This window comes from Colletotrichum tamarilloi, assembly GCF_030869305.1.
Source record: "Colletotrichum tamarilloi strain Tom-12 chromosome Unknown Scaffold_2.1, whole genome shotgun sequence".
Taxonomy (NCBI): domain Eukaryota; kingdom Fungi; phylum Ascomycota; class Sordariomycetes; order Glomerellales; family Glomerellaceae; genus Colletotrichum; species Colletotrichum tamarilloi.
The window spans coordinates 920,308-933,024 of NW_026849385.1; the positions used below are offsets into that span (position 1 = coordinate 920,308).

The following is a 12,717-nucleotide window of genomic DNA, read 5'->3' on the forward strand; positions in this document are numbered from 1 at the left end:
GTGCACCCCAAATTGAGCCTCACTGGCATCTCTATCCGTGCGGGGCTGCCTCAGTGATATTTTAATGCATTGGATCGATGGGCGAGCCGGACGCCTGCTATCCATGGGTTTGGGACTAGGTCGGTTAATATGGGGGCTAGGAGTAGGGGATTTTACATAGCACCTAGGACAGGCGTACGTAGACATGATAATACAATGCGGAGCTTGACTAGAAAACTTCCTATTGCGTTGAACGTGCATGCTCAATATCAGAATCCCATTTGACTCGCTTCTCTCGTCAATCGAATAAATGAGACTTCAGGTGATTAATCGTGTGATGGCCATTGTGATATCCATGATCTGATGGAATTGAACTTTTGTGTGCTCAGATACCATAACCTAAGAGTGAGATATCTAAACCTCCATCATCAAAGTATCTCATCCGCTCTGTCCGCCTCAGTGGCCGCTACAAGCCATCTCCGCTCGGGGGAGGGCACTTGACATCTACGGCAGAGACGGCACCCAAGCTTCACGCCGCTATCAGTCGCTGGTTTTCAATACATGCTCAACCTTCTCCCGCAACCATCGGGTTAGACTGTTCGTAAAGATCGGGAAACTTCACACAGAAAGCGGGGAGATTCGCCAGATCCTCAGTGTTCAAGTGTTCTAGACCGGCAAGGTATCGGATACTTGGAGGCCAAAGTACCTCTTGTACACGATGGGAAGGGCCGATTTGGCAAGAGAAAAAGATCAAATCCCTGTTCTGGCGTCAGCATACCAAGGATCAGGTAAGTAGACTCGATTGTGTCTTTCTGAATTTGGCATCACGATGGTCTATGAAGCCCAGGCGGCTGGTTTTACGAGTGAGAGAATTGGGTTTGGGCACGTTCGTCCACTTAGTCACCCCGCTGCCCCCTCCTCTCCCCACCAAAGCTAGATACAACGACACCGTAATCATCTCGAAACAAGGAGGATCACGGACTTTCCCAGTAGGCTTCTCACGTTTATCCAAATACACTTGTACAGGAATCCAATGGTGTAGTCGAGTGGGGGCAAAACAACGTATGCTACTGGAAGCCATAACGGTCTAAGCCGGACTGCGTGTCAGGAATGGATGAGGCGCAAGCACAGAGGATTGCTTCCGCTGACAGCCCTCTAGTGTGTGTGTGTGTATGCGAATCCGCTGTCAACGCGCTGACGCTGGCACCTGTTAGGGGTCGGGAGTGATAGCTCCCAGCCTCTAAGTAAGCTTCTTATGCGGCATTGCTGGAGCTCTACCAGGAAGCTCTGAGCTGGCTTGACAGTGGTTCGATAACGTCTCGTCAGAGTCGTACCATGCAAAGCTGACGGCGTATTTTTTCCAAAGGAAGCAAGAATCTCACCCGCTAAGACTTCCGAATCCATCCGGCATTTGCTCTCAAAATGCCACCCAATGCCATGTGCTCGTCAAGCTTTGTTGCAGAACACCTCCGTAAGAATTCTGGAACGTCAGCCACTTCCATTGTGCTACGTCAACAGGCTGCCAAACGCTGACGATAGAAGCCGGTTCAAGCCCCGGATCTCGGCAAATGGGAAGTGCGCCGTCTTGAGGCCTAATATAGCTCCACTGTTTCCCGAAGGCCGGCAGTGGGGCACCGTCCGGCACTACGGAAGCCCCGATGTCACGGTCTGGGATACTGCCGGTACGCCGGTACTGAACCGGCTTGTTACCCTTTTGGGTAATAATACGAATGCCTATGTCTCTTGCAATCCATGTCTTATGAATACGGGAATACTGAAGCAGACATGATGAAAATTCTACGAGGAGATTGCCAGCGGTCGCCCCACCTGAAGCGCACTTCCGCATCGTTAATTCCTCTTCTGCATCGCTGCCTGCTCACATGATGACAAGAGTCTCCGATCGACGCTGCACTCCAGCACAAATATGTCTGTAGGTAGCGATTGTCCCCCTTCATCCTTGTTAGAGATAGGCATTCAACGGTGCGGCAAGTCACCGTTATGCAACACCGTTTCTGTCCCACCACCGTCTTACATTCAGCTGTGCTGATTTGCTGACTAGGATACTCCTCCGTCTTGCGGTCCGCGGTGCTACTTGAAAGGCTTTCTCTAGAGTGCAATATTCGTGTCAGACAACCTGGGACCTTCAAGCCCTATGCCTCCTGGCACATACAGAGCCTGCCATCCATCGGCCACCACCACAAAATTTCCGCCTGCTAGAATTCTGGATTCTGGGGACTCGATGCATTGCGGAATCTGAGGATAATTTCCTCTACCCATCAATCATGACGTCGACTACAGCGTGTCGTCCCCCCCTGCTAATGCCATGGTACTCTGACATACAGATCGCGACCCACCTTAGCCGACCCCTGGAGATTGGTAAGATGTACCGCAAGTTACCCCAAAGATAGATTCCACCGATCGACGAGAAATCGCCGTTGTGTACGATAAAGAGTGAGTACTAGGCTCATCTACAGTGGCATTTGATGTAACGAGAAGAACTCCGATTTGAGAGTCGCTGACCTTTCAAGGATTGAAAGCAGAAGAATCAACTTTTGTGTTCAACAGACGCGCTAGAACCTGTGTCTATGGATGCCGGGAACCGACAGAAAGTTTCACCATGAATTCGGAATCGACACTAGGAAGCAATGGTTTCTTCGCCTCGGTCAATTCCGATACCAGGGTGATGACAGCGGGAAGCTACTTTGAATGCTGCCAGACGCGATGATAGCCACAAGGTTTGCTGCAAGGTAACGCCACTAGAAAATGAAAACATTGCCCTCGGAAAAGCTCGATACAAGGGCTTGCGTTCAGCCGTCGAATCGGGCGAACCATAGCCATTGGCAGTCAGCGGTATCACGCAGTGTCAGCCTCGCTACTCGCGAAACTCTCCGGTCGAGGATTCGATCACAGCATGGCTCCAATCGCGGTGGCGCGTACTTAGGGCGTCAATGGGCAAAACAGACGTGGCAGCTCTTATCTAGCAGGAAGTTTTGCCTCTGGAAGCAGGCCTCGGTGAACACCAAGACGTGGATGATCTTTTGGAGATTTCAGGCAGCCAGAACATGGCCTAGAGCTGGGCTGCTCCCTGCAAGCAAGCCACTGCTTCCAATATTGAATGCAGAGCCTCCTTTGGGATGGCAAGGCGAGTGGGTGTGATGCGGGGCAACATGGTTTGCTGTGAGTTGGTGGGGGTTGCTCGATGGCCGATTTCGCGTGGGAGACAGAGCCATACTTCTGCGTCGTGTCCATCTTGCGGGCGACAAGCCGGGCGGCGAGAGTAAGCTCGTTCCTGGGTCGGGCGAAAGAAGCCCTTGCGAAGGGCACAATAGCTACGAGAATTCGTGCATAATCAAGAGCCATGGCTTGAAAGACGTTGGTTAGCTTGCGGAGAACCTTGAAATGAATACGAAGCTGCGCAGGGTGAGACATGGTCTAGGAGGGAGAAGGGATTTGAGGTTACACAAACATCGTCCACGGGGCCAGTCTCCGCGAAACAACGTTAACAGAAGAAAGCGGATAAGCAAATCAATAAATCAGGCGGGCCTCGTATCCATAGAATCTATGACGATCGATCTGATAATGAGGAGAAACAGAGCTTACAACGATGATTCCAAAAGATAGTGTTCACTGGTAACGAAGGTGGTGAATGATCTACCGCTTGGAGCTGTTGTCGTTCAAAGAGTTGCATGAGAATCCCATCAATGTATCGCAACTGACAGTCTAAGGTGGGATTGGAAAGTCTGACAACATCTCGCCCTGTCTTGTGGGCGGTTCATCTTTGTGCCGTTGCGGGGAGGATTGAGCTGGACTCGGGACCGACCGCACACCCACGCCGGAAAATTGGCTGCGATGCAGGCCACTTGGCACCGTTCATATTCCGAATTTGAGGCTAGATGTTGATCGCGGACATCGTATCCAGGGTCTAGCATGCCACGGAAGGTAATGAGCAGCGAATGTATGCCCAGAATTCGAAAGCTAAGCCCCACTGGCGTCCTCACAACACCGACTGGGGTGCTGATAGGTTACCTTTCGAGATGTGCATCGCGGAGCATGGCAAGGCCGCGGCGACTGGCCTTTGAGATTTGTGCGACTGGCGACTACCTTTGACTCTTTGCACGTCTGGTAAGGTCATCGTGATGTGCGGCCGCGGTTTCTCGGGCGCATCCCAATTCGTGAGAATCAGAGAAGAAGATGGTGTTGCAGAGAGAACCCAACAGGCTGTCTCACATCAGTAAGACGAACGGGTCGACTGAAGGGGCCAGCTGGGCCTATGGGGCCATGAGGGTACCTTTGAAGCCGTTACTGGAAGCTGATGACGATGATGAAGGGGTGGGACTGATTGTGGTGTGGGTGGTGCGGGAGAGGAAGAGCCAAGGGGTTCTCGCAGCAAGGTTGCACACCAATTCAACTCCATCACGAAGAAGTGACGACCCAATTGCTTGTCCTGCCACTCGAATTTTCCGGCAGAGGAGGAAAGAGGTGGGGGAAACACAGCAACAGTAACCTCCATTCCTCGCCCTTACCCAAGATCACCAACGCCGGAGATCTTGATGTTTTCCACTTCGTAGGTACTCCCCAGGCACTTTACCTCTTTTGGCGAGAGATAAGGCAAGCAGGCATGACTAAGCCTTCCTCCTTGGCAAGGTCCCGGCCGTAGTCCACGACTCCACGTATCCTTGGGTTGGTCTGGACTGACGTCCGTTCTTCTTTTTCCGCATTTTGTGCCATTTCCATCCTCCAGTCTCTGCATTCCCAACGTCTTCTCGTTGCCTCTCGTCCAATCAATCTCGAACACTGTCAGCACAACTATGGCCTGATTTAATGAGAAGACTTTGCTGCAAACCTCCTCGTCCGACTCCAAGATTGGAGCCTGGCCAAACATCGCCCCCGTCCAGCAGTCATGGCATTCTGCACGCCGTTGTCCACTCTTGTAAGTACGCGTCATTACAACTACAGCCAAAGATTGGTTCCCCTTTGCATAAGACGCCCATGCCTTGCTTCCCCGCTGCATGCAAATAGTCTGAATCGTTACCGACTGATTCATCTCCAGTTTGACGCTACTTTGCCTACACGTAATTACTACTAGTGGCTTGTTTTGCAGTCGTGCCTATGCTTGAAACTCGCCTGTATACGGGAGCGAGAATGGAAGTATCCAATTCAAACTAGTCAAGTCGAACTCCCATTGAATCAAAGGGAGGGGAGGGAAGGGGTGCGATCAGAAGTGAGATTCTATCACGAGGCCAACTCGAACACTTCTCCCCGGGCTACGACCGACATGAGAGACGTTGACTCCATGTCTAAACTCTTCAAAGACCGAGCACCAAAGCCAGTGCCTTGCGTCTTGCTCGCCAATCCAAACTTGCCGTTGCCACAGGATGCTGTGCCATTGTCTCCCGCAGTCTGACAAGTGGACCGTCCGTATGCAGCTGATGTTTGGAGGTGCCTCTCTCTCCATACTTTACACACGTCGAAGTCGATTATTGGTCCACAATATCAACTTACCTGGACCTTGTACTACACCGACAGGATTTATGGCTGATGGAGCAAAACTCGAATTCTCTTGGCTTCAATGACGTTCAGAAATGTTCCATTCGCGTTCTGAAAGAAAAGAGAACATAGCGCTGAACTCTCTATTTCGTCAAAACGAATGCTGACTACTGTCTGAAGTCGAAGCGCTAAAAGAAACGAGGTAAGCACGAATCTAAGACCTCCATCACAGCCATGAAGCAACATGGTTTGAGGATGCGGGAGGCTGCTTCGCCAACAAGCATCTCCGGATCGACCTGTGGCCGGCCGTTTTCCCGTTGATGAGTGGGGGAGACGATCACTTTGACGCCAGACAAGGGGCCAGAAGGGTGGCTGCGTTTGGCGTCGGCAGTCTATCAGGAGATTTGAATCAACGACATGAAGCGCAACTACCAACCGTTCGCCAGTTTCTCTTCGAAATTGCCTATTTAGGTAACTCAGAAGCTTCTTCTCCAACTCCCATCCCAGCATTTCGAGGGACGAACGCCTCTCACAGAACAGCAAAGTTGCCGTTTCGCCCTTGATGGTTCGCACCATCACAGACCTTTTCAGAGCACCGACTCTCTTCTCCTCTCTGAGATTCTGGGCAGATTACACTCGCCTGGATGGTCACCATTCTTTACATGTGAAATGTAGATATGCATAGATCTCACAGAGCTTTTCCTACGGCTGACACTTCATTTACTCCTTCCTAGACGGCTCATTCCCAAAAGGACCCCACTAATGTCGCCAAATTTATCTGTCACTGGATATTCCAGTTTGTCATCCACGACTTGAAACGGAATTCGATCAACACGTCCACTCCAAATTCAGTCGAGCGCTCGCAAATTCTTGCCCTGGTCTGAACAATTCGGCCGGCCACTCCCTCACCTATCGGAATCAGCTTCCGCAGCCTTTTTCAGTGTCTCCCCGCCACTCCCCGTCAACCGGTTGAAACCTCTTCCTATGAGAGTTCCTGCAGGATGAAGGCATCCAACGTGTTGGTCGATCAGCCCCTGAGGGGCCTAAACGGAGCTGGAAGTTCATGAAACGGGTTGACCACTGGCTTATTCCCACCCACGTGTTCTCGGCAGTACTCTACCCATACCTCTCTTCTTAATTTGTCCCCGAAGAGGTAAGTACGTCTCCAAATCCCAAGAATTTGGTCGGAGAGCTGACCAGAAACAAGAGGCTGCAGCACCTAGGGGGGCTCAGAGTCAAAGAACCCTTGGGACTGCATGACAAGATGGCCTTCGAAGCACCACAGAGCTCGGTCCTTGAAAGCTAATTAACCCGTCTCCTGACCACGCCGCTGCCTCACGCCCATGCAGGTCAGAACTTCAATCCTCCCATCATCACTATCCGTGCTTCCTTGTCTTCCGGGAGATTGGTTTGACACGTCCATCAGTCAGCAAAAAGCACTGTTCTACAAGATGAACATAGGGTACAGCCAGTGCTTGTGCTTGTTCTCATCCGTTTTCATTTGTCACCAGCTTTTTCAGCCTCGGCACCTGCGTCAGGTTTTTGATCTCAAATCGTCCGAGACCTCGCCTCAAGACACGCATACTCTACCAACTTCACTCAAGAGACTGGTACACAATACGCAGTCTTTCATCAGCCAGGTACTTTGTCAATGAGAGGATTCCCAGCGCCCCCCTCCGGAAGCACGGCTTGCCACACCGGATTTATCATGCCTTCTTCTCAGCTGGACCTGCTCAAGATAGCTTCAGACCGAAACGTCACACGGGATGTTTTGTGTTTCCCTGGCTTGCTTCGACGTCGAATCTTGAACCTGCGTCGGGGAATTATTCATCTTTCGATTCCTCTTTACCTGTCGTGGCGAAGTTTGTGTGGTGGCAATCGGCCAAGCCACTGGGGCTCAGTGTCCAACATCACAAGCCTTGCACTCTGAAGCTGCCCTCCCCACATCAGCCCTTTAGAAGCTGAAGTGAAGGGGGGGCAGTCAGAGAGGGATCTGATCAAGGCTCAAACGTCATTGGACGAGGCTGCGTTTATTCCCGCGCGTGAGCGCATAAGATAAGCCACGATTCCTTATGTCCTTCCTCGGACATCTCCAAACCGTCCGTGTTGTGGAGCATCATCTCGTCATGTCAGCCACAGATCACAAGCCTAGGAAGACACACTGAGATGGGAGTGGAGAAGCAGAGAGAGAAAGAGAGATAGATGCCCACTTGTCACCGTACACGCATCGGCACCAGGCACAAGGCACGAGTCGCCGCGACGCCAAAGATTGGTTGCATGAACGGAAGGGACGGGAAAGGTGCAGGAGAAATGAGAAGAAACGGCGCCAGTGACGTGGTGGACGAGCGGGTTGACGGACGGATGAAATCTTTTTGGTTCCGGGGTGAGAATGCGAGAGTCGAAGTGAGTCGAGGTGAGGATGAGGTGAGACAGAGAGAGAGAGACAGAGAGAGAGAGAGAGAGTGTGTGTGTGTGTATGTGTGTGGTGTTGTAAGAGGAGGAGGAGCGGGAGAGGGGGTGCCTGCGGCGGCGGCGGGGTGGGGGAACGGGGAAAATCAATCGGCCAGTGCCGAGAGTTGTGTGTGTGTGTAAGTGTGTACGTGTAAGTGCGTGTGTGTGTGTGAGAGAGAGAGCATTTTTGGATAGCCCGGCAAGGCTAATGCAACCACTTCGACACTTTTCGCAGAGCGACACAGAAAAACTCATGCAACCACCTTGACTCTTTGCCTGACTAAAATGCACGTGGTATCAAGTCCCAAGAGTCTACCTACCCAGCCTCCTCCTTCTTCCCTCAGGTCGTCCTTGCCGCTGCTCCTACCACGATTTGCTCCCCCCCCCCCCCCCACCCTTGTCTACCTTCGCATAGCCCTCGCATAGCGCACCCGCATGTCTTGTCAGACCATGGACGATTGCCTAGAGACTAGAGCCTCAGAGTCGAGTAAGAGACTAGAAGAATGCGTAACAGATTTGAGATTCTGAGATTTGAGAATGCGTAAGAGAGTGAGAGTGAGTGAGAGAAGTCGAGTGGACCCCACTTTGCGTCTCGGATTCTGACATGAAATTCGATCGAGAGCTGGCCTTGCGTCAGATCTAGATGCCACATTAGGAGTTGTCGATGTATGGCAAAGGGCCTTGGTGAGGCACGATGATGACATTTTGATGACACCCGACTTTTGCAATGATTGTGTAATTATTGGGATAATTCTGTCTGTGACAAGGAATCGTCTCCATTAGCTAACTACCTTACTGAGTACTGACTAGATACTGACTTTTGCCGTCCGAAGACTAAAAAAAAAAGCGTCGAAGCGCTGGACGGCGTGGTTCATGATGCTTCCCCTTCCGGATGAACTCCATAACAGATTCCGCTATGAGAAAATACATGGGGAAAAAAGCGAAATCCAAGCAGAATGACAAAGTTTACCTGAGAGGAAAGCTCGGTCGAACAAGGTTGTCCAAAGATTTGTGTGTGTGGAATTGGTGAAGAAACAGGTGGATGACGATCTGACGGTACACGCGCGCAATCATCCCTTTTTTTTGCCATTTGTTCCAGGTATCCGATCCCCTTCCTCTGCCTGCTGCCGTCCAATCCGAGGTTCTATCCGGTCTCCGCCGCCCCCTTCCCCTTCCCGATAGATGCGCCCAAAGTGAGTGAAAGTTGGCTTCCGCAGGGGGAAAGCAGTAAAAACGACAAGAGATGAACCAGAAAATTTACGCCTTCGTTGCGCCGTTCCTCGATAGAAAGAAACCAAAGCTGGTGAAATTCAGTAAAACGCCTGACAAGAATGTACAATAGTCGATTCCATAACTCTCAAAACTGGCTCTCTCTCTTCTCCCCACCGACCTATCACTCCCCCGTGTAAATAACGTGCCAAATCTTCCAAGAGAAGAAGGGTGAAAAAAGAAGTAGTGTATGCTCATATCGGTCGTGTCGAGTGAGCGCCGCTCATCCGTGGCAGCGCTCTTTGTGTGTATTCCAAATTTTTGTACTTTTCTCTTGCCTCCTCTGGTGTTTTTTTTTTTTTTTTTAGTTTGAGTTTGAGTTGCAAGGCCTTTGGTCCGAACTGTTGGGTCCCCTGACTAAGCATAACTCATGTCGCCCTTGCGATGGCTGACGACCTCGAGAGTCGTGCCAAGGTTGTGGCCGAGGTAGCCAATCATGGCCTTGCTGACTTCAGGATCCTCTGACAGATCAGCGCAGACCTCGCGGAACTGCGCGTAGACCTCCTCCAGCTTGCGAAGCTCGCGGTTGAGAATCTCGAGCTCGAGCCACCTGCCGTCCTCGCCGCCCAGCGTGTAGGCGCCGAGACTGACGCCGAGTCCGCCGCCGGGGCTGAGCTGGTTGACAGCGGGCACCATGCCGTTCTCAAAGTAGGTGTGCGTGGCGTTCTTGTAGAAGCTTGTGATCTTGCCAATGACTGTCGCCAGCAGCATCGCCGCCGTGTGGGTGCCGGAGCGGCTCATGCACCTGTTGCAGGAGAGCATGGCGGCGCATCCCTCGACAGCCTTGCGGTTGAGAGAGAGGACGAGGTCAAATGGTGGTGCCTGGGGAGATGAGGCGTTGTGCAGGGCCTGGAGGGACTGCAAGAGAACTGTGAAGCAGGTGCAGGAACCTCCGCCTCCTGACGATGAAGACTTGTGTCGGACAGCTGGTCGCATGTTGGGTGTTGTTGAGGGGCTCGGGAAGTATGCGGCGGCGGCCATGTTGCTTGGATTCTGCATGGTAGTATACGCCATCATATCATGCTGCGTTGGGTCTCCCCACGGTGTCATGTGGGCTGCCATGGCCATGTCCATGGACTGAGAGCGGCCGTGATGGGTGGCCATATGTGCGGTAGACATTGTCATATCGGGATATGGAGCAGCTGAGAAATCTGTGGGTGGTGTCCAGGGCATGCCGCCTCCGTACATGTCTGCTGTCGGATCTTGGTGGTCTCTTGGGGTTGTGTCGTCGACGCCGAGCATGGCGAGCCCAGAAGAAATTGATGGATTTCTGCTCATGGCCCCCGAGTCCATACTTGTAGGCGTATGCCAGCCAGGCTCCATCTTGTACATGCCGGGATGTTGGCCGAACATGAGGTTCTTTTCGTCCATGATGGGAGATAGGTCGGTCATATCCATGTGGACAGTATTTGCGTGGCTTGGTGCGCTGTTATCTGACTTTGGCTTGCCGGCTCTGCTTGAGGGAGAGTAGCGACATTCGAGACCGCACGCGAGGCATCTGGAGCAGATGGGTCTTGCTTTGGAGCACTTGACCTTGGCCAAGAAGCACCCATCGCAAGAGGCCCGGAGTCGGGGTTGGCGAGGTTTGGAGGAAGAAGACATTGTTGATTAAGGTGAGTTTCCCGAGTTTGCTTGAGACTACTCTGTGAGAAGAAGGAGATGGGGTATCTTGATCTAACAAAGCTGTATAGGTCCAGAGAATGCAATAATGGTGGAGGGGCAAGCTACTATTAAAGAACTGGACAACGGCGGAAATTATTAGAGTTCTGTAGGTGGTGCAAGAAAGATGTCTGTGTGACAATCGAAGGCGAGTGGGTACAAGGCGAAGGAGGATTAGCAAGCTCTATTCAGGCTTCGCGTGAGAGTGCGATGAAGTGCGGGAAGAGCTCCGAGGGCCACGGATCGAGGTTTAGGGCGGCAGCGAGCGGAGTCTAGCCGACTAAGGTCGACAGCAACGTGGATGAGAGAAAAACGGGGTTACGAAACAGGAACGGAAACGGTCACGGCCATAACCCAGAGTCCAAGAGGGACGAGCATGGAGTGAGAGTCCGGGTGTTGCTGTAGGAAGGGATGAGGGAAGGAGCTTGTAAGAACAAGAAGCATGCGACGCGGATGAGAAGGAGCGGACGTTGAACAGTTAAAAAGCGAGGGCCTGATTTAGATATGCTATCCATTGGCGTATACACTGTACATAACCATGTACATTGGGGGCTGTGGCCTTGAAAGAGGGCGTGGACAAATTGGTTCAAAAGTTGACCGACCTTGCTCGACTTCTGATTACCCACCCTGGAGGGAGACAGGGAAGGCAGAGAGAGACACAATCATAAGAGGTGAGAGACTGGCTGAGCATAAGGTGCCCCCCAGCATGTACCCCGTACCTGTACGTATTATGGTTGCTAGTGTGAGTGTGAGAATGAGAGTAGACGGAGAGGCAGTCTGAGGGAAAAAGAAAACGGCCCATGTAAACGCCCATTTGGTACGTTGGACTCGTCCATTGGTGTGGACATGGGTTGGTTGGCTCACTCGCACGCAAAGACCCTTGGGCTTCAAGTGCAAATGGCATTGGATAAGTCTCTCCTGAGCAGGCCAGAGCTCGCTCGACCGCTTGGACAAAGTGAACTGACCGGGGAGGTTGAGTACTCGGCAGCTAGCCGGCAGCGAGGTGCAGAGCGAAAGACAACAGAAAGAACCAAACCAGACCAATTCGAAGCATAGGCTTGAACGGTTTGGGCCTGATAAAGCCTTGTCTGGGCATGCAGACAACGTAGGTGGCACCCCTTTGGGACGATGTGGGAAGAGAGGGGAGCAGCTACCGAAGCCATTCAGATGGATATTCTACCTACCTGGCTGGTGATAGACGTTGGACGTTGCCACTTCTAGCTTCCCCAGCTTCCCCACGGAACTCTGGAGACAACGCAAGTGCTGCCGGCAATCACCCATATGGAGTTCCCCATAATGAGACCCTGATTTCTTTACTTCAAGGGTTGAGTGGACGGATGATGGGGGGGGGCACCATGACCATCCATCCACTTGGTGGGCAGACAACTAGAAAATCAAAAGGCAGAAAGCAGGGTGGGTTGAAGGAGACGGCATCTGTTGGTTTGTGCTGAAAAGCATATCCCAGAAACTGCGCTGTGCTCCGGTGTCGTGTTGTGAAGGCTGATGCTGATGAGGGTCATGATGGTTGCCATGATGGTGGTGGTGTGTGCTGAATCTAGAGCTTGGTGAGCTTGAGCTGGGGCCTGGTCAAGGACAGGATACCCTGCCCTCGGATAAGGCAAAGAGGTGGGACGGTAGTAAACGGTTCGTTCCAAGTTGGCGTGGTAAAAAGCAAAATGGTCAGAAACAGCGACTGGGACAAGGAAGTGGGAGCAGAGGGTGATGACGCGGGCTACCTTTACTGTGGATTATGCTCAGCATGCCATGTCCACACACGGTTTTCTAACTTGGTATGGATACAGTGAGTCTTCCAAGTGCCTTGTGGAAGGTGAAGCTCCGCAAGCACGGAAGATAGAACGGTACGGTAAGATT

General features: G+C 52.1%; 1 protein-coding gene across 1 annotated transcript; it reads right to left on the reverse strand.

The window, feature by feature from the left end:
• Positions 1 to 9,543: 9,543 nt before the first annotated feature.
• Positions 9,544 to 10,788, reverse strand: CTAM01_00940 (uncharacterized protein; the record flags this gene model as incomplete). Its single annotated transcript, XM_060516984.1, has 1 exon — positions 9,544 to 10,788. One exon carries the CDS (start codon positions 10,786 to 10,788, stop codon positions 9,544 to 9,546), a length of 1,245 nt encoding a protein of 414 aa, XP_060388446.1.
• Between the last annotated feature and the right edge of the window lie 1,929 nt (positions 10,789 to 12,717).